We start from the raw sequence: 22,745 nt of genomic DNA on the forward strand, positions 1-22,745 counted from the left end.
CATACTGATTGATAGTTAACATTGTGACTGAAGGGGGAAAAAATTATGCCCCAGTAAGTGCCTGATGTATCTCTTTGCATGAGAATATAATGTGGACATATACTCTGACCTCTAAGCACTGAAATGAACCCAGCTCTGATAACCTTCAGTGCAGACTTGACTATCCATCCAGATAAAATCTCTGCAAGGGATTTGAGCTGTGTCCAGTTGCATGAATTTGAAGCTTCAGTGTCTCTTATGCAGGATGGAGCCAGCAGACCCAAGCCTGGCATCAAATGGATCGAGGCTTCTTTACCATCTTGAATGCAATTCTTCAGGAACAAATTTGGGAAAAATGTGGAATGGAATGCAAAAAGCAGAGTTGGAGAGAAAGAGGCTTACTGAGGAGTGCATCATTGCACAGAGGGAAAATGTTACTTGTGGAAAAGAAAAAGCTATTGTACAGACTTTCCTAAATTAGTTCCTTCTGCATGTGTTCTAATGTACAATTCTTTGGTTACATGATTTCATACTAAATTTTCCACTCTTTTTAACAGCAAGCCATAAAACCCCAGACACTGCTTCTCACAGCATCAAGTTGATATCTGCATGGTTATAAACAGGAGGAATCTTTTATGATTTCCCATACATGACTAACCAACTAGAACTATATATGATGTTCTTCATGAGGCAACTTTTTGAAGCTTGACAAAGATATTCAGCCATATATTCACTGTCAACTTGATCCTGTACTTACACTCCACTTAACCCAGCAACATCCCTGCCTCACACTGGATCTTCATCCCCGTCTGAAATTCCTTGCTTGCCCAGTGCTGTGTTCTGTGTCTTTGATTTCTCATCTCCGAGTACCTTTGTCTAAATTGTTCTTCCATTTTCTTCTGGTCTTACTTTCTGAGACTGCAGTTGTCCTAATAGTAGCTATTTCTCAAGCTTCCTATTTGCCATACTCTTGAAAAGTCCTAATTCTCCCTCCCAAGCTCCTCATCCGATGCTGGTTTCAGGGCCAATGCTACTTCCCCAGCTGTGTGCTCCGTCTTTGCCTAAAAAGCACTCATTACCTGAATTCCTTATTGGGTCTGTTTCTCCTTCCCATGTGCCCTTTTTTGTCTCACTGGACTCTACTTTGAGTCACCTTATTTACTGACTTTCAGCATCACCTTCTTGGATAATGACAGTATGTGGATTGTGACTTTCCCCACTTCTCAAAGGTTTAATACCTGGACAAGTGTGGAGGAGAACCGAAGATTCATATTTCTGTCAGAGAAACCTTCATTTTCTTAGCATATTGCACATAAAAATACATAGAAAATAAGATTATAAAGGTTATAACTTTTAGGTATTTTGAAAAAAAATCAGATTTCAACTTCTTTTGCTGTAGTTCTCAATGGCATAATACTTTAAATGGAAGACTTATGACTTTAATAGGTGGCAGTAGAATATTTCTTTTAATCTTCTTTAGTCAGTTCATGTTTGCATAGTGTCCAAATTTTTTGTGAACACATATTAATGTCCTCCTTGCTGTATTGAATGCTTCAATAATTTATGCATCAACCTGGAAACTCATTAATTTAGGCAAAAGAACGTTTGTTTATTGCATCTTGGCTCGATCATATATCCCACGGATGACAGAACATCAGGGATCACCAAATTCTAGAGCCACAGCTGATCTTCAAGTTAGCATTCTGAAGCTTTCCGGTTGTGCATCAGGGATCCTCGAGAATGTGGTTCAGATGTGGTTCTCACACTTGCAGATTTCCTGCTCCGGCATCTACTGTTGCTCTAATTTGTTTATTTAGTTTCACGTGACCCTGTTAAATTTGTTTTAAAAGAATCGAATTTGCTTCAATAAAATTTATGTTACTTTATCAATCTGTGGCTAAATATAAAAATAAAGAGAAGCAGGCTTACTGCAAATGCACAGGTTCGGAATGAGCAAAGCATATTACGTACTTTCTGACTATAACCATGCTAAGAGTGATACTAATTTCGTGCATTTAATTGCAGAAGAGTTCTAGTATCTTTCTGCATTGTCCATCATAATATTTTCTGCTGAACAGGAAATAAACATTGAAATTATCTAAACTGAAAATCTTTGATAAATTGATTTAATTAAAACTGAAATGTTTATTGCCACTGAAATTCACACTGAATCATCTGTTTCTTTTTTCCTTGGAGAGGTGAAGATCTGTTAGTAATTCTAACCAAGCGTTTTATAAAATAAATGAAAAATTAGATTTGCTCAAACTTTTGCTGAGAACTCAGCTTTTGTGTGAAATAAAAGGTAATATTAAGTCATAAAAAGCTATCTGTTCTGTGTTTTATAAATGTTAGCAGCAATTCTTCACATGAGAAAAAAGCTAGCCCAGTTCTTGAAGAAATATTTTTCTGCATATGCTCCTGAATTTAGGAATGTTTTCTTCATGTGTTCCTAAGCATGAAAGTAAAATGATCTCTTTTGACTTCAGACACAGATTCTTACAGTGTGATGAATTTTTTTTTTTTTTTAATGTGTGGATGTGGGTGGGAGGAGGAGGAGAGGAGGAATTGACAATGTGTTATAGTGAGGGTAGAGAAGATGTTGTATGAGTAAAATCTTTAAAAATTACTAAAGCGGGCATAATATCAAGGCATTTTATCTCACAAATGTCTAGTCTCTCAACTTTAGTTGATGTAGTTAGTTGATTAGTTCATGTAAGCAGTGAAAAGCATGTATTTTCAGCTAGTTTTAATATGCAAAATTTTAAAACAAAAATTCTTGCAAGGGATCAAAAGAATATTTGATACTTTAGTGTAATATTATAGTATATAATAGTAATGTTTGACAAGATAAACATTACAGTTTTATTCTGGTGAGTCCCATTGCTTAATCATTTTCTTCAAACACCTCAGCTGCTGTCTCTTGCAGTATTTCAAGTTCCTGAATTTACAGAAAATGGAATAGTTCTGCATTAATTTTGCTGTCTGCAGCTGCAGTCTCTGCTAACTCTCTACACGGTTTGAATGGCCAACTGAAGTGGTTTCTGGAAAGGCTGTGACTGAATTTATCTGCCACGTATCTCATTTAATCTGCAGGGTAATGACGTTCGGATAATCCTTGGCCAGTTTGATGAGGAAATGGCTGTGAAAGTCTTCTGCTGTGTAAGTAAATATATTTAATTACCTGTCAGAGTAAAGAATGAGTTACATTTGAATAAAAAATACATTTGAGCATAAAAATTTCTTCATGGGGTTCAGCTTCGTCAAAGCTTACATCCTCATGAGACGTTACATATGCCTAGTTCAATTTGTGTTTCAATAAAATATTTTGTGCTTGACTTCAGTAGAACTTAGGCATGGACTGCATGGTTAGCTTCTTATTGTTTTCCTGTAGTGGAATTAAATTCCAAATCGAGCTTGAGCATTTTTCTTCATGTTAGATCCAGGGAAGCACTCGTACATATAGCAGTAGATACAGAGAACCACAAGATTTGAATCTTGTCCAAGAGTTGCGTTCGAGTGGTAATGTCTGCATGTATGTAGTTTTGCGTGTTTTGCTTTGAAAGAACAAGAAATTCAAGCAGTTCCTACATATGCTAACGAGCCAACACTAATAATCTCTGCTACTCAAAATGTTGCTAATTTTACAGGTCTCATTCCCTTTTGACTGCTGTACATTTTATCTATTACATGAAAGCAAATATTGCTTTGTAAAAAATAAAGTTTTTTGAATTAAAATAAATCTAGTAAGACCAGCATAGATAAAATTCCATATCCTCACTATTTGTCTGTGTGTATGAATGTGCTGCAAACACATAGAGTGAGATTGCTGTTGAAATTAGTAGGATTAAAATGTGGATCTTTATTTGTACATACTAAAAAAAAAATCCCCAAACAGGGAGATTTTTAGTGGCCTGGATTTTGTGTTGTTGTTGAATTATTAGTCTAAATAACCAGATTAATCCTGTTTGAGACAACACAATAAGTATAAAAGGAAAGCAATAATGATGGCATATAAATTTGAGAGGGTGTTTTTTAATGCTCACTTAGAGAGAGTAAGTTACCTATCTAAACAAAGAAAGAAAAGGCAGAAGTTCAAAATCTGAGTGCTCCATGTGCCTCAGGCACTTGCTGGCTCATCCTCAGCAGCTGTCCCAGTTGCTAGCAAATTTTGGAAAGGAGATTGTGGAGTATATTTGGAAGCAACAAATTCTGTTTGCATCCAAAAGGGAACGGAAAGCATTATTTTCTTTTTCGTTTTCATTCTTCTCATCTTTGATCAGTCTTTGTATATAGATCGCTTTGTTCCACCATTTAAATTGGATTGACAGAGATAATCTCCCATTTTTCCATTCCTGAAAGAATGGTCCTTCCGTGGCCCAGCTCCTCCCCAGATCTCTTGTGGTTGGGTTGGGTTTCCCCAGCTGAGGGGTCTTGGTGTGACCCATCTTCCAACCCAGTGTTAGACAAGAGATTGGCCTCGCTCCTGCCACTGCCCTTGGTAGCTCATTGCCTTCCTCTACAGTTGTTTCGCAAGTCCATACGCCTGTGAGGACACTGAAGAAATCCAACAAGTCCTTGGAGGGGCAGGGTGTCCTCTTATCTGCACTGTGCCAGGCCGAAGGATTTTTGGTGGGGGATGGCTCTTTCCCACAAATGCCCACTGCAGCTTTCTGCGGCAACAGTTTGGTACGAACGTGGGAAGTGTGTGTAACTCAGAGCAGTTTATAGAGCGGTGGCTACTTCTGAAGTACATTAGTGCCAAAAATACTAAGGTGGATTTTCCTGGAGACTGGAGAAATCTGAGAGATCATGTATTTAGGCTTGTATAAATATATTTATATGAGTTTCAGCAGGAGACTGAATGCAGGAGAGGGCAGTTCAAAATAGGTCATTTATATATTAATAAACTACAATACGTCAGTAAGCTCGTTATTAGTCATAAAATACAATGTTGACTCATGCACTACTACAGCTATGTGTCTAAGAGCACAAAAAGTTAGATATGTCCAGTTTTTTAACCCCTTTTCCCACCTGTATGTTCAGACAGGTTTCACTTGTGATTCCCTGTTACATTTCACAGGGTGGCTGACATCAGACAGGGAAAGCCGGCTGAACATGAGCCAGCAGTGTGCCCAGGTGGCCAAAAAGGCCAACAGCATCCTGACTTGTATCAGGAATAGCGTGGCCAGCAGGACTAGGGAAGTGATGGTGCCACTGTACTCGGTGCTGTTGAGGCCGCACCTTGAATCCTGTGTTCAGTTTTGGGCCCCCCATCATAAGAAGGACATTGAGGTACTAGAGAGAGTGCAGAGGAGGGTGACAAAGCTGGTGAGGGGTCTGGAGCACAAGTCTGATGAGGAGCGGCTGAGGGAACTGGGGCTGTTTGGCCTGGAGAAAAGGAGGCTGAGGGGAGACCTGATCGCTGTCTGCAACTGCCTGAAAGGAGGGTGTAGCATGGAGGGGGTTGGGCTCTTCTCCCAAGTAGCAAGTGACAGGACAAGAGGAAATGGCCTCAAGTTGTTCCAGGGGAGGTTCAGATTGGATATTAGGAAAAATTTGTTCATGGAAAGGGTTGTCAGGCATTGGAACAGGCTGCCCAGGGAAGTGGTGGAGTCACCATCCCTGGAGGGGTTTAAAAGATACATAGATTAAGTTCTTAGGGACATGGTTTAGTGCTAGACTTAGGTTATGGTTGAACTCGATGATCATGAGGATCTCTTTCAAATTAAATGATTCTATGATTCTATGAAAGGCTTTCAGTTTGTTAAAAGAAGGTGCTATTGTACTAGTGCAATATGGTTGGATTTTTTTGTGATTATCATCTGAATATTATTTTCTAGTGATCTATGTAGGTGGGAAAATCTTTAAAGCCTGCCTCAATTTTCTGTCTGGATTCAACAATCATATACTGTGAGGTTTCCTCAGGACATCCATCCTCATTTTCATTTTGCCTGGCTATTTCCTCCCTCTCCCCCCTAAACACACACACACACACAGACACACACACACAAGATGCAGAGCACACAACTCAAAGATATATGAACTAAAAACCAATTTAATTCAGTGGAAAACTTTGAAAACATGACATGACTAATTCAAGCCAAAGTGAATGTTAGCAGGTGTTTCCTACAATGATGTAAATAAGCTTAGCTATTCATTTAATGTTAGTGTCAAAACCAGCAATTTTAGTTCTATGGGAAGTCTTAGCTTTCTAAAGTTGTTTTCAGCTCAGTGGATCAAATGCAATAGTTTTTATGGAATAGAAATTAAAGTATTTTGCTCAAAACTTAACACTTTGACAATCAAAATGGGTGACTGTTGGATAGACGTAATCTTTTTTTCATTTGAAATTGCATCTTCCCAACAAAAACTTCAGTTCTGCAGAAAATGTTATTTTTTAAAAAATTGTTAGTGGGAATTTTTCCAACATGTTGTCTTTAAGTTGTAGAGATAATGGAGTATAGCCATGAACACATCAAGACTGATGCCTAGCTGATACAGTTATTTGTCTGAAGACAATTAAGGAAGATGACTATTATGCATAGGTCACTGAATGAACTTCAGGTGGCTGTTTTAGTAAAAATTTAATAACAACTAAAGCCAGGCTTAATCAGCACAGTTGATACAAAAGGACTGGACTCTGTTCTTCTTGAGCTGATATAGTTTTACTGCTGAGTCTGCTTCAGAATTAAAGGCACCGTTGATTTTTAATGAGAAACAGGTGGCTTTTCATTGCAATTCAGAAGCCTACAGGCATTCTTGTAGGGGTAGCATATAGGATGTGTCCATACTAACATGTTGGAAACACAACAGAAATTCACTTGCAGTGAGGTTTTGCAGGCTGTATTACACAAACAGATAGTAATTGTTTACTACACATAAAGGGATCTCTTACATAAATTTATTTGTGGTAAGTAAGCATCTCTTTACAGATTCAAACAAGAATGAAAAGTGTTAAAAAAATAAATTAGTTCAGTCTCAGGAAGGCAGAAAATATTCAGGACAGTTTCGTGGCTGCTCGACTGCATCTCTGGGCTTTGCAGCTTAGGTGGGGCACGTAGGAAAGATCAGGGAAGACATGAGTACTTTGTGCTGTACTGATGGTGTAAAGCCCTTGTAAACCTTTGCCTTGCTCTTGTGTACTAACAAATATTCTCCTTAGAAACTGAAACCTGTAAGAAGTGGTGTGTGTGCATTCAAACAGTTTTAGAAAGATCTGCATTTTTCAAGGAAATGTGTCTTTTAAGTGTCAAAATCATCTCCGTTGAGCAGAATCAACAGGGAGGAAATGGTGGCAGAAAGCATTATTTTGAAATAAGTCTTCTGGAACCCAAACACTGAAGTGTCTGAACACTAACAACTGTGCTGGCACTAGAAAAGTGACTGCATGGAGATGGTACTAAGCTTTGCAGGAGCTGATTTTGTTCCTCCTTTTGCCTTCCCCAGTGTGCTGGTTTGACTGAAAACTGGGTTAATTTTCTTCATGCAGTTAGCAACCTTTCTTTTTCATAGCTAGCACGCTCATTATTTGGACTTAGTTTGAGAACAAGAGATAACGCCCCAGCACAGAGTTAATGTTTTTAATTGCTCTGGTCTAAGAGCCAAGGACACTCTGAGTGCTCTGCCCACAGGTGTGAGGCAGCAAGAGAGGGGGGCAGAGATGGGGCAGAGCTTGACTGACATTCAGACTGATCAATAAGGGCATTCTATCCCATCAGCTTCATGCTTCAGATTTAAGGAGAATGGGGACCCTCCGGTCTCTCTCTCTCTCTCTCTCTCTGGGTCGTTCTCGTTCTCACTCTTTTGGGCACTCTTGCTCTTGCTTGCTCTGGGGCACAGCTGGGGGAGTTCAGTCAGGTCATTTAGTTTGGCCTCTTGCCGTTTTGCAGAGGCCTCTGAGCATTTCTGCCTTTTTCCTCTTTTTTTGCTGTTGGGGACCAGGTGCTGTTTCCTGGGACTGGCTGCTCAGCGTGTTCGTGAGGAATTGCCTTGAGTATCTTTTATTTCTATTTTTTATATATATATATATTTACTAGTAGTGTATTAGTATTTTGTTATTTTATTAAACTGTGTTTATCTCAATCCTTCCCTTTCAATTTTCTCCCCTGTTAGGGGGCAAGGGGATGGCGCTATCGCGGTTGTATTGCTAGCTCAGGTTAAAACATGACACCACATTGCCCTTCAAATCTTACCATTCCACCAGATTGAGATGTTCATTTAACACTAGTGTCAAAAACAGTTAGCAGTTTTAATTCTATGGGAAACCATAGTTTTCTAATGCTGTTTTCACCACAGTCAGAAGAATGTGATATTTTTCATGGAATAGAAATTAGAGTATTTTGCTCAAAACTTAACACTTCAACAATGAAAATGGTCAGCCTCTGGGTTTTGTTTGTTAAAGCAAAATTTAGACATGTAATCAAATTCTTGCAGTAATGTGAAAGTTTCAGTGCGAAATGATCCCTCGGAAATGATCCCTTGTTTCCAGGATGAAATTTCTGGCTATTTTGAAATTTTTAATCTTGAGCCCATATCCCGGAACATTTACAGATTACGCAGGAAACAGGCTCAAGTGCAAACAGAAAAATTCCAGCAGCTTCCGTTTCAGAATATTAATAGCCAATACTTTCTTGCAACACACAATTTGATACTTTAATCTGTATAGAGCAGGGGAAGCTACTGATGATTGTCCTTCTCTAAAAGCACAATTCGGTGTAACTTTGTGTCCTCAGTGATTTGAAAACTGTCAAATAAAAGACAGTATCTCACTAAAAGATCTTGAATGACCTCATTGTGTAATGGAAACCGTTTTAGACACCAGAAAGTATTGCAGGGCGGGATTGCCGTTTTCCTGGCAGATGGACCTGGGATGCAGTGTTGCCGTAGCTGTAGCCAGAGTGGAGATGTGCAGGAAGGCAAAACAGATGTGTTTCCAGAAGGATAGAATTAATGAGCAATAGAAAGACGAACAATTTATGTGGACAGTGGAAAAAGTAAGATACAAGATGCAAGACACAGGGTTTCAGACTGGAGCGCTTTTAAATGGCATTGTATACAAATGCATGAAATTTGATTTTGGCTGAACAAAAGCTTCTGCAACCAAACAAATCTGCTTTGTGCACAATACATTTATGAACACCATTATAATAGCCTTCACAGATTTAAAGCCCTATTTTAGTTTGGGTGTTAACTTATTTAGGAGACTATCCTATTGTGTATTTTTTTTGCTATTCATCTTAATCTGATAGCCTTTTGGTATAATCTTTAGGATACTTTTCAAAAGTTATGTTCTGAATGACTGATATGTACTGTTTACATTCTCATAATTTCCTCTTTCTGTAACATTTTCTGTGAAGATGTAGCAGTTTTCCAGTTGAGTGCTAAGGTTGCAGCATATATGTCTAAAAATTGGAATTTTTATCTTGTATGTCTTGTATCTCCAGTATTGTTTATATTAGGAGCCAAAGAAGCATGAAATCTGCTGTTTTGAAATGGAGTCTGACTGAAATGTCAAAAGAAATATATCTAGTTACAAGACAGAGAAACATCTGAGATAAAATTTGCTAGCTTTATCCTAGAACACTCTTCACAATGGAATAGAGTATCTACTGTGAACAGATCAGCTTTTAGGCACAACAGCGTATGTGCCTGACTAATGAAGTATTTCTGTTTCCTGTTTTATGTATCCACTATTTATTGAAAGGAGATAACAATCATCTTAGTATCTTGGAATCCAGTGGGCTATATTCAGTACTCAATATAGAATTTCAGCTGAAGAAATTTCTTTCTGGAAAAAAAAAAAAGAAATCACTGAAATTTGCTTGCCATATCAGGCTGCTATTGATTCATGCTTCTCAGAAAAACTGCTTACTTAACGTCCCTGTGGTCTCCATTTTAGCACAGTCACATAATTCATCTTTGCAACATTGTGATTTAGTGGTGCCTAGGATCAAGGTTTTCTCATCTAACCTTAACCTGTTCTATGTGGTCTTTAGGATATTAGAATAATAATAATTTAATTTAAACGTGGTAGCATGGTGGTCCTACCACTCATCCTGGTTGTGTTATGGAGAATTTTTTATGCAAATGTTGTGCCTTCTACCAGTGTTCCTCTTTATCCCCTGTGGTTTTAGAATTCAGTATTTTATTTTTCTGCTTTTGAATAAATGGTATATTGAAAACAAAATAGGTTTTAGTAAATTCTCTTCTCATGGTCTGAATTTTAAGACAGGAATCTTCAAGAAAGCAGTCTTCATTATTAGCAAGTAATTATTCTAAACTGTTCAAAATACTTGTGTATCCTTCAATTATGCCATAATTTCATTAATAATGGAAAAAAACCCAAACATGAACAGAAAACAATTACTTTTATGTTCAATATGTCTATTATGATGTCTGTTATCTTTTGTATTTTTCTTTCTTTTTAGGCTTATGATGAAGAAATGTATGGCAGCAAATATCAGTGGATTATTCCAGGGTGGTATGAAAACCTTTGGTGGGAATCCTGGATTAATTCATCGCAATGTCTCAGCAAAAATCTTCTTGCAGCCATGGAAGGTTATATTGGAGTGGATTTTGAGCCTCTAAGCTCAAAAATGAACAAGACCATATCAGGAAGGGTTAGTATTTTTCCTTCAACTGTTTTATTATACAATCAGTTGTCTCACCAGTGTCTTGACGCACCAAAGCACAGAGGAGGGAGGTGAAGCTAAAGGGTTCTTCTACAAAGACGACTGGCAGTCGTCATGGTTAGTCTCATCTTTCCACTGGTTTGCATTTTTTAAATATTTAGAAATCAATTCCAGTTCTCTACAGGGTAAGGAAGCAGTAAAGTCCTTTGTCTCAAATCTGTCCTCCTCTGTGTGTACATTACAGTTAAATGGACAGTAAAGCTTGAATTATAGTCTGCAATATCACCTGCTGCATCATGTCAAATTAAATAGTTGAGCGCAGAAACGGAAAGCTTTTATGTTTAACCCCAATCCTCCAAATGGCTAATTTCATTGCTGATTTGTGCCTCTCGGAACTAGGGGACAGGGCGTGGGGCTCATTTTACATATGTAATTATGTGTTATTTCCATAAAGTACATAACATTTTATCACAGAACAAATGCTTGCAAACTCTATCCAGTGGATAAACATGCCTGATTTTGCCGCTTTTCATCTTTTTTTCCATCTGTCTTTCATGCCTTGCTGAGTGAGCACAACAAACAGTTTTATAAAAAGACCACTCCTGATAAGATGGCACACTGTAAACAACACAGTAAACTCATAAAACATAGACAAATTGCCATTGAAATAATTTCACATCAAGTAAATAGTTGTTCAAGTAAAGATTATTTGTTTTGCATTCTCCTTTAAAGTGTAATCAGACCACTAAATTGCAGAGATGCAGACTTACTCTCGGTTCTAGTATGGCTCACCAATATATTGTTAGCCTTGATTGTACTGAAGCCTTTTGTATGAAAGCAAAATAAAGCAAATTGTCATTCATACAAAGAAGGTCTTCCTCCAGTCTCACCATCAGTCTTCTAAGTTAGCCAGCACATGGGTTTTGAATTTGTTTCTTTCTTAATGTTTGTTTTGGCAGCCTTTACTGTATTAGTCTTTGAACTGAAGAGTCTGGTTCAAGGCATAGGTTTGGACCCAAATCTGTAAAATGTTAAGTACTGAATTACAACTGAGGTTTTTCTCCTCTGCAGACTCCACAGCAGTATGAAAAGGAATATAATGCTAAGCGTGGTGATGGGCAGTCCAGCAAATTTCATGGTTATGCATATGATGGAATATGGGTGATTGCCAAGACTCTGCAACGGGCAATGAAGTATCTCAATGCCACCAACAAGCACCAAAAAATTGAAGATTTTAACTATACAAATCATAAACTTGGCAAAATTTTTCTGGATGCTATGAATGAAACCAACTTCTTTGGAGTAACGGTAAGTCCTAATCAGCTGTTTGTGGGGTGGAGAAGGCTTGTGATTTTAAGTCAGTAGCCAAAGCAAGCATTAAATTTTAAATACTCTTGAAAAAGAAACATAGTTGTGTATTTCTTATATCTTCAGAGCTTCCACAGTTCTTATCTTAAAAATTAATGTTGTTGCCTTGAGACTCTTGCTCATTTCGTGTCTTCTGATGCCAAGAGATGACACTGTACACTTCCTCAGTTATGAGATTTTTTTAAGCACAGGTGTCACCTGAATTAACAACTCAGTGGTCAGTGTCAGTGCTTGAGTGGTCTCAAGGTAACCACCAAGTGTTGCAAGCTGCAGTGACCTTATAAGTAACTGTTTTAGCAGTTGAGGAGTAGCTGGGATATGATCTGAAAATACCTCCTGTTTCATTCCATCATTTATTTTTCATGGTAGGTTATAGTGCATTAATATCTCCAACTCCAGTATTGTACATACCAGGTATTGTTACAAGATACTTCAGTTGCCATTTAAGTGTATTTATAATTTGTATTTTTTCACAGTCAAGTTCAAAGTATGTTGAGCGTGACTGAAGAAAAACTGGTCGCATACAGTAATAACCTCGTTCTGCGTTCAGTTGCACCATTGCAAATTCATAGTAATTTTTTTTTACTGACATTGCTTCTAGTTTTCAGCAGAGTAAAATGGGCAATAGGAGTATGGCCCTAAAACTTCTTAATTACTTAACTGTGTTTATGGCAACATCAGTCAGATGCTAATGGCACATATGTGTTCAGGAGTGTGCAGAGACATACTCCTTCACCAAGAGAGATGAGCAGACTCCATTTCAGGGACAGGCTTCGTGAAGCAGTGTACTTGGACGGCAACGTTGCTAGATAAGGAAATCAGAGTTTTGCAGAAATGTGTATTTCGGTGGTGGATGGAGCGAGTGCTTTTAGGCACCTCCTTGCAGTGAGAGCACACAAAAGGTTGGCGTCATTTCTGCCACTGCTTGTCAGATTCTGTTCCCACGTTAATTTCAATTGTCTTGGATATCAGTTAGCCTCAAAACCTGTTGAAGTAGCAGAACTAAGGTTGTCACACATGTCACAAATTGGTTCAAGAATTAAATGCCTCTGTATAGATATCAACAATGAAGGCACACTCGATTTTTTCGTGTCCTTAATTGCTGAAGAAGCCTATGTTTTGTATCCCAGTACAATTGAAACTGATTTAGGATTTTTAAGTAAAAACAATCATGTGGAAAGACAATACTAGAATCTAGTTGCCTGTAAAATTTGAATTTCGCTTTCTTTTTACAATGAATTTGGCTGAAGGTTTCAGTAAAATAATTGTGCAGTTATGGGGTATCTCATTGCATCCATAGCAGGACTGGATCTTTGAGAAAACTTTCAGTCAGTAGCAGCTGTGAACCAGACTCTGCAGGGACTCAGACATCTCTGTCCTATTCCAAATACAGCATCTCTCAATGTGATTTAAATTGTATATTGCTATGTAGTTCTTTTTTCTTTTTTCTTTTTTCTTTCCCCTTCTTAGCCTTTTTGCCTGCTTTTTAGTCTTGACAGCCAATTATGGTAAAATTGATAGATTTCATTAGCACTGCTTAATTGCCTTTCACTGCTCTCCCTCCAAAAACAACCCCAAAACCTCCAAGATGAAGAAGGTCCTTTTTTTATTAATTTCAGAGACACCAGCAAAACCTCACAGATGAACAACATCCCTTCAGGGAGGGAATGAATCAAAGTTTCACCAACCATATTCAGTCGTGTTTGTGTACTTTATTCCTTCAGGTATAATGGTTTTTATAGAAATTACTGCACAATTATTCACTGCATTTAGCGCTTCTCTGAGGCAGTTTGTGAAACATTTCTCTTTAAGATTGGTCTACCAAGTCATTGTGACAATGCATAGCCCAAATCTGGTATTCGCAAGGATCATGGTTCTTGTTCCTTATAACACATTAACAAAAATATTTTAATCAGAAAGTTATGGAGAGAAGAAAGCCTATAGCAGCTACACCTTTTAGGATATAATTAGAACAAACAATACTCAAGTTTTACCAGACAGTGTGAAGAAGCAGCATTTTATAGCAGATATTAAGATCTTTGCATTGAAATATTCAGGAAGTTGGAGGAACAGATTGATTCTTACCAGAAATATTTTTAAACTTTTTATTCTTCAGTCTAATAAATTGCTGTCATTTGTGACTTAGTTTAAAACTTTCACTGCACTGTTTTAGGTCTCAGAGTGCCAGACCTCATTTTATTTTTTTTTCCCAGAAAACATATTTTGGTATAAAATTTTTACAATTTATTTTTAAAAACTTATTCTAAACAGGAAAAAGAAATTCATTCATTCTAGAGTGTATATGCAAGATATAAAATGAGTTTCTAAAAAAAAGAAGAAATGAAAAGAAGGACTAAATCTGATCAATCTTCAAAAATTCATCTAGTGATATAGTAAAATAGGTTGTTAATTATTAGGTAAGAGGAGAAGGTAGACAACAAGCTGTAGACAAGAATCTAAAAATGCAAAATCTGTAAAGAAGAGGCATTTTTATGCTTTCTGTTACTATGATATCAAAACCACTGTCATGTCATAAATAATAAATCCCTTTACCCAATTTTCATTTTCTTTGAAATTATTTATAGTAAACCACAAAAAAAAAAAATCACTGTTGAGTGGTGGTTTTGGTGGAATTTTTAAAATAACTTTTGAAAGACCTGCTGGAGTGAAGTGTGCTAGTTCCTGGTTACGCAGAGTGACATTCTTTCAGTTTTCTCTTCTTTTTTCTGTTTTGTTTTGGTTCGTTGTTTGTTTGTTTGTTTGTTTGTTTTCTGAGAGACAACATTTAGACAATAGTTTAGGGTATTGCCCAAAGATTGACAGGACTAATCCTCTTTTTGTGCATCAGAAACTCAGTACATAGGTGTTATTGTAATTTTACTGCCAGAAATCCATGGCAAATAAAATTGCAGCTATTCCTTAAACATCCTGCAGGTTCTGGTCTTTTTTGCAAAATGGTTCCTTCTGTTATTTTACCTTCATGCTTATCTGACGTATAGTCATGTTGATTACCACGTAATTTTCTCATGTATTTCGAACCCAGAGCAAGGAAACGTATTTGGTGTTTTATCAGAAAACAGTAATACAGTTATCTGCTACGCTTTTTCAAAGGTAAAATGGATACTGTTTCTGATGAGAAATGCAGTACAAACAAACAAAAGACCCGCAGGGATGTTCCTACAGTTCTGTTAATCTGAATGTCCTAATTCTGCAGTCAGATCCCCTGACACTGGCTGTTTTCAAACTGAATAAGGCACCGTGTGGTTAGAATGGTCCGTCTGCAATGACCATCTTTCAGCATGAGTCCTTGTGATACAAGACTAACTTGGTTTTCATGGTTTATATTTTTCTAATTCCTTGCTTATCAGAGCACTTATTTTTTAACGGAAAAGTTACTGAAACAACAACAAAAAGTCTCTTAAAGGATTTTGGACATTTTTTTCCACTTTCCTTAATCCAGGTAAAGCCAGTTTTGTAAACTGAATGCAACCCTGCCACTCTAATGGTTCGTAAACTGCCAGATGCCTGTTTCCTTGCTAAATATAACCCTCTTCTCATATAGAACACGTTCTTTCTGATAACCTAAGTGTCAGCAAATGAAAGAAAAGAAGTACTCACACTCTTTATTTCGACACAGTTTAGATGTCCAAGGAGTCCTCTCATGTCGTTGGTAGAGCCCCTGGAGATAATTTAGAGTTGGAGAATACGGAGGTCTCTGTTGCAGTGTTACCACTTTGAATCAGTACAGAGTGATAAAGTGATGGGAAACAATAAATATTTCTAGGGTATCTATGTATCTGCATTTCAATTATACAGCAGTTTATAGCATACTACCTATAACACGCCCATCATGTATGTGTGAAAACCAAAGAGAATTCTCCATATAGCTAGAATAATTCTCCTAAAGCAAGATTGTTCGCCTAAAGGATTTAAAAAAAAAAAAAAAAAGGCAAAACCTCTATTTTGTGTAATATTACCATAGCATAACTTGTATGCTTGATAATTGGTGAAGAATTAGTGCTGTTTTCTCAGGATAATGAGTCATATTTAGCGCATACAGAATCAAAATCCATCTAGAAAATAGAAGGATTTTGTTTTAGTAATCTTTTTCCTTTGTTTTTCTCTTTGTAAAGGCTGTGGATGGTTACATAGTACCCTACAACTACAGCAATGTTTATATTTGTTAGCAAAAATTGGTTATACTTGAAAAGACATTAAACACCACATTTGTTCTCAGTATGGTAGAAGTTTATGTTGGTTCCAAGGGGTAGCCAGGTGGCGGAAAAAACACAATGTGTGTTGGAGATAATTTTTAATTTACTTTTTATGCAAAACATGACATTATTTTAAAAAATGCTTTCCTCTAATTTTTTAATCGCTTCACCTTTGTCACTGATGTGATGTCATAAATGTTACCATTCTGCCTGGTTTATGCCTGGAGGCTTGTTAACTGTTGTGGTGGGGTATTCTGCTGCTTGAGTTTATTGCTATTTTCTGTGATTATAAATCAGGCTTCAGAATTGTTAATTTATTTATGGTCTTCTATTATTTGTGTGTAATGGAAAAAGAATTACAGTGGAGGAGGGAGAAAATTAAATACAGTGTTGTCTTTCATGTCAGCCAGAGACTCTAGCACAGTGGGACAGAATTCTATCATGGTAGCTGCTGCACAATTGAAACCACAGCCATGAAATAGCTTTCAGGTCTGTCCCTGGCATCTTGCATTTGAATTGATCCAGTCACGTTTCATAATTGGAAAAATGCTTATTGATATGAAGTTCATTTTGTATTTTGATGCTGATTATTTCTGAAGATCAATTTTAGCAGCTTGCTTCCACTTCCCAGGCTTCAGTAGCCAGTCTGGTGTACAGGAATCTCAGAAATAAAGAAGCTTTTAGCATCAGAATAGGAGCAGGGATTGAGTATTTATTTCTTGTCATCCTGGAAAAATAACATACCCTGAGACTGTTAAATTTGGGAATATGTCCATCTTTGGCAAAAAATCAGATGGAATTAGGGTGGACTTCAGCAGAGCCAACCTATGCTTAATATGGGAAACTAACAAAGATTTTTGTAGTGGCATTGATCATTGCAGTTAATTTTGCATGAACAGTTCTGAATTAAGCCTCAAGACCTGTTCATAGCTGGAGTCAAATTTTCTTTGTTGGCATGGCTAGGGTAGGGCAGATAGTAAAAGTATTAGGAGGAGGGCAGAAATTTTAATCAAGTAACTCCATGTTAATCTAGGATAGTGCTTTAAAAGTACATTTAATTTTATAAAGGGGCAGGGGGGAGGTTTAGTGTGTAGTTGAATACCTAACACTATAAAGATGTCTGTTCCTGAGAAATATGTTTGAGTGTTCCATCAAATGTGATTGGTCTTCATTTTCAGCATTCAAGAATTTGCATTTGGCCATTCTCCCTAATTGGGTGATTTGAAGGAGTTCAATAAGCTAGCAAAATGCATAGTCAGAAAACTATAGATATGTATATATGTATGCACAAACATGCATGTGGTCACAACCCCACTTGACTATTGTCAGACGTCAGTCTTTTCCTATGGGTTGTGAGTGTGATTTACTCTGAACTGAATGCCTTGTGTTTCCTTTTGATTTTTCAGAACTTGCTTCCTGTTACAGGGTTTCTTGTGTAGCACAAAAAAAAAAAGAAAAATACTTGGGGTCTGGCTGTGTGCAAGACCTCCTACATCTCTTTGCTTTGCCTGGATCTTGAATCTGAGCTTCCCTCGGTGGAAACGTGGTGAATCTCTTACTTCCTTACTCCCTCCTGACTTCTGTGTATTATCCAACAGAGATGAGCAACTGAGAGTGGTACACAGGGCTGGTGAAATAATTTGCTCTCTGTATGGCCAGTTCATTTAGGAGACTCCTCAAAATAGAGAGCTGCTAAAGTAAGCCATCAGCAAGTCTGCATAGGGTCATAAACAATGTTTGCTCATTGGGAAAATTCAGTGCAAATGTTTTCATCTGCCAACAATGTAAAACTGTGTATGGAAGGAAACCTTAAATTTTTGAAGTGAGAACTGAGATTAACTGTGACATTTCAAGATTAGCCCTCAAGCTAATCAGCAGTTGACTATTTAATAGTTATAGTAGGTGGCAAAAAAAAAAAAAGACTTTAGTCTGAACTCGTAGAACACTTATTACTCTGTCATTCTAATAGGTGGATATTTGATGAAAATAAATGAACAACATACATTTACAGAAAACCTAGTGAAACATTTTTGATGATCTGGCTAACATCTCTTAGCTTCTTCTGCTCTATATTTAATTTTCTCTGTATCTAGATAGTGTTTACCATAATACATAATATGCCCTAGACACTGCCTTGTTGCTACTTCAGGTAAAAGAGTGGAAGGCCCTACAAATAATATAGAAACAAAGCTCTACTGAAGGTGATTGCGTTGGCTAACTGGTGGTGTGGGTTTGTGCTTCACCAGGTAGTTCTCCTTTAGGCTTCTGAAGAATTAAAGCACATTTCAGTAGTTCCATCACCCTGGTTTTTCTGATGTGTAGCTTCCTGCTTCCAATCCACTTCTGTTTTGTCTTTTTTGGGTATGGTTTCTTTTGTTTGGCTTTTCTGTATTCTTTGAACTTTAGTGCTGAAAGACTAAAGAAAAAACAAAATTTACCAAATTTGGAAGCTCTGTCTTGCTCAAGATCAGCAGTTAAGCTGAGAGAGGCTATCAGTGGTTTTAAAGAGTTTTCAAAACAGTTTCTTCCTCTGCCAGTTGGTTTTATCTGAGGTTGGTATGGAGGGCCATTTAAAAAAAAATATATATATATGTATACCAAAAGAGGGGAGAGCCTATAAATGCTGGACAACCAACACAGGAATTACAGGTTCTGGTACCTCTTGCATAAGTAGGAGATGTTTTTCCCTGATGGCTAGATCCCATTTTGTGTGCTGTTTAGACTGAAGTACTACATAGATAAGGTATTCCTTTGCCACCCCTCCAGCATGTGGTAGAAAAATAAGGAAAAATGTTATATACCTTCTTTGATTGCAGTAAAGCCCTGTCCCTCACTTGCCCAAGTTCTTTTTGACAAGAGGTAGGTAATAGTGTTCATGTGCCTGTTGAAAAAGAAGTATAGGATAAAATCTTAAAGAGACTTATGGAGAAGTGACCCTCTTGCAGAAAGTGCATCAATGAAATATCATCTCTGAAAATTAATGTATTATAAAACGTGGAGTAGCTCCATCCACCTGTACTGTGGCTTCAAACCATGTCAGTATCCTATGATCAAAGGCTGATGACACATCAGTGTGGATCTCTGGTGATGGTCCCATATCAGCAAGAGAATATGCACGTCTCTCTTCTCTATATGCAAACCTGTGGTAAATAGTAAGGATTTGCAATGCATGCTATAAGAACTGTTTTGCCAAGAGCCTCTTGTGCAATGATAATCCAAAATGGAAACTGTGCAAGGTGTGTGGTGTTGACAATGTTGCCAATTTCTAATTTTCTCTTTGTGAAAATTAGCTATTTCTTTCACTGGAACTGCGGCTGCAACCTCCCGAGGAAGGACTAGAACATTGATGTTAAGGGAGGTGCGGGTGGGAAGTGAAGCATGATGGAGAAGAGAAGGTCAAGGGTGCTTTAGTTGTCCTGGGATCTGATGCAGTTCCTGGTAGCTGTGATAGAACATAATATGTCAATTAATACAGTAGCCTAGTAAACAACTGTAGCACAGATTAAAATTATTTCAAACCCCTTTCAAGTATTATTGCCTGTAAAGGAAGATGTTCCCCAAGAAAGAAATGTCTTAAGTGAAGAGAGGATGGACAAAGAGTCAGCAGGGTCTGAGATCCAGATGGGGAGTTCCTGAGAGAAGTGAATCCATAGCTATGTCCCTAGCCCCCACACAACTTTTTCTAACAACGAGTCTGGAAAGTAAGACTGCAGGAAAAGGTGTATTTAGGAGAACATAATGAGAAAAGTTTTCCTGGAAGGCTTTCATATAATCTGCATCACTGAGCAGTTCTGAGTTTCCAGTCTCCAGTGTCTCTTGTTCTGACTTGTTTAATAGTGCATAGAGCTTAATGAACATCTTCTCACCTGACTGTGCTTTTCTTGAAACTGATTTTACTGTCCTTGTCGAAGAGCAGATCACTAACAGATTATATTCATTTCATAGCAATACGTCCAGTGTAGACATATATGCATGGGCTATGTGTTTACTAGATAGGCCATGTAAGTGTTTACACACATGGAGAGTGATGGTCCTGAAGAACCAGCTAGGTTCTTTTATGGTTACTTGGCAGATGATGTGTGAATTCAACAAGGTCAGGCTGGCACAGACGCAGCTGAACCATGCTTCCAGGAGAATTTTTGCAGATGTCGCAATGACGTATCGGCAAAAATCTGTGAATTACGGACCTTCCAGGGTAACAGTGGTTTTCAGTGTTCTAGTTATTGCTGCATTTGATGTTGCTAAGAGAAGAATAAAAGATGCCGCTGCTTCTATCTGCTATGTCTCTGTTGGAAATTACAAAGAAAGACATCTTTCAGAGATCATAGAATCACAGAATCATTTAGGTTAGAAAAGACCTTTAAGATCAAGTCCAACCATTAAGCTGACACTACCAAGTCCACCTCTAAACCATATCCCTGAGAACCTCATCTAAATATCTTTTAAACGCCTCCAGGGATGGTGACTCCACCACTTCCCTGGGCAGCCTGTTCCAATGCCTGACAACACTTTCACTTAAGAAGTTTTTCGTAATATCCAATCTAAACCTCCCCTGGCGCAACCTGAGGCCATTTCCTCTTGTCGTATCACTTGCTACTTGGGAGAAGAGACCAACCCCCTCCATGCTACAACCTCCTTTCAGGCAGTTGCAGACAGCGATCAGGTCTCCCCTCAGCCTCCTTTTCTCCAGGCCAAACAGCCCCAGTTCCCTCAGCCGCTCCTCATCAGACTTGTGCTCCAGACCCCTCACCAGCTTCGTCACCCTCCTCTGCATTCTCTCCAGCACCTCAATGTCTTTCTTGTAGTGAGGGGCCCAAAACTGAACACAGGATTCAAGGTGCAGCCTCAACAGTGCTGAGTACAGGGGGATGATCACTTCCCTAGTCCTGCTGGCCACGCTATTCCTGATACAAGCCAGGATGCCGTTGGCCTTTTTGGCTGCCTGGGCACACTGCTGGCTCATATTCCAAGCCCTCAGCTGCCCAGGGTTTGAGGATGAAGTTCACCTAACATAGTAGAGCCTTCATATGCTATATATTCTCTCAATATGAGCAGTGGTTGAAGTAGCACGATTAGTTACTCTGCACCAGCGTCAGTCTGCCAACTCTTCCCTCAGACCTTCCTCTGATTTATCTCCTTTCCGTCCTAGAAGAGAGCCCTGTAGAAGAGCCTGAATTAGCCTAAAGTTTGAGATGTGAATGCCTTTCAGTCATGACTCTGTAGTTAAAAAACGCTATAATTTTAGAGATAACGTATTTTAGAAATGGTATAAAACGGAATTCCTGAGCGCGAGAGAGTATTACAGTTCTTGTTTTATTTTCCATGTGAACAGATGTTAGGCCTGCTGCCTCGGGATGGATCCAGCTCTGCTAATGCCACTCTGTGTACCTAAAACTCTCACTGAAATTTCAGATGGAGAAGGAAGTTATCATTTACTAGCCTCACACCAGGACTCTTCTGGAACCAATGCAAAATTTTAGTATTATTTTTCTCACTTCTTTTATTAGACATTGCTTTTTATTATTATTCCACTGTACAGGCAAAGTATAGTAAGATTTAACTGATTTGATCCTGTTTCAATGAGTGGAAAATCTCTTTTAACTTCATTGTGAGCAGGGGAAGGTTCCTACCTAGTAAATGCTTTAATAAATTGTGAATATAATGCCAAATGTTATTCTAAAATCCTTTTTGCTCCCTGTAAATTTAGAAAAAAAATGATTCTGAAATGCTTTCTAGAATAAATTAATATATTTTAAGCGTGCTAATCTGTTGTAGTGCTGTAAGTTAGTAAGGAATGATTAGACACAAGCTCGTTCAAGCACATTTGGAGAATGCCTCTAGATAGTGTACTGTGTGGAATTCAATGACTCAGATGTCAAATAACTCTGAGCGATTGAAATAATGTGGTGGTGTTTTAGCAATTTAAAAAATAACATCTAGTGATGCCTAGAAAAGGCTGCAACTTCTAATGCAGATCATGTAAGTCGAAGAAACATTGAATATTTTAGTGATCAGTTGTCCTCATTATATATATTCTTTTGGCACAACAGTGTAATCCTTAACTGGGTATCAGATATTTGGGAATATGAAATTGCAATATGGAAAAAAGATAAAGGAGAAATCTCATAGAGGGTACAGATAATATTATGAAGGTTGAAGCGACTTGACAACTATTCATAAACCACTTGTGAAAATTTCAACATGTTTTCTACTGCTCTTTGAAGAGCTTTTATCATACTACTCTAAAATCTCCTCCTTTTTTTGCTTTATATTAAGTATTGACAGTTTAGAGAATGATTAAAGCTCAAAAATGATAAAAATATTTCTAAATATGCCAAAATCTTAAAGAAGAATCATTCAGGAAATAAATTATAAAGTGTAAAATTAGTTCGAAACTGCTTATTTTAATCCTTTACACCACTGATTTGGATACTTTAAGAAAATAAATAAGAGAAATGCATTTTTATGACAATTTTTATGTCATATTTACAAAGATCTGTTGATTTAGGTTAATTGGACTGTTTCTCTTCATTGCTGTGTAGTTGCATGGAAA

General features: G+C 37.7%; 1 protein-coding gene across 1 annotated transcript in view; it reads left to right on the forward strand.

The window, feature by feature from the left end:
- The window catches only part of GABBR2 (gamma-aminobutyric acid type B receptor subunit 2), a 495,928-nt gene that overhangs the window by 244,168 nt on the left and 229,015 nt on the right, over positions 1 to 22,745 (forward strand). The window contains exons 5-7 of the mRNA XM_065629246.1: positions 3,073 to 3,138; positions 10,407 to 10,598; positions 11,682 to 11,918. Coding sequence (XP_065485318.1) covers positions 3,073 to 3,138; positions 10,407 to 10,598; positions 11,682 to 11,918 — 495 coding nt within the window. The remainder of the gene's footprint in view (positions 1 to 3,072; positions 3,139 to 10,406; positions 10,599 to 11,681; positions 11,919 to 22,745) is intronic.

This window comes from Caloenas nicobarica, chromosome 2 (assembly GCF_036013445.1).
Source record: "Caloenas nicobarica isolate bCalNic1 chromosome 2, bCalNic1.hap1, whole genome shotgun sequence".
Lineage (NCBI taxonomy): Eukaryota > Metazoa > Chordata > Aves > Columbiformes > Columbidae > Caloenas > Caloenas nicobarica.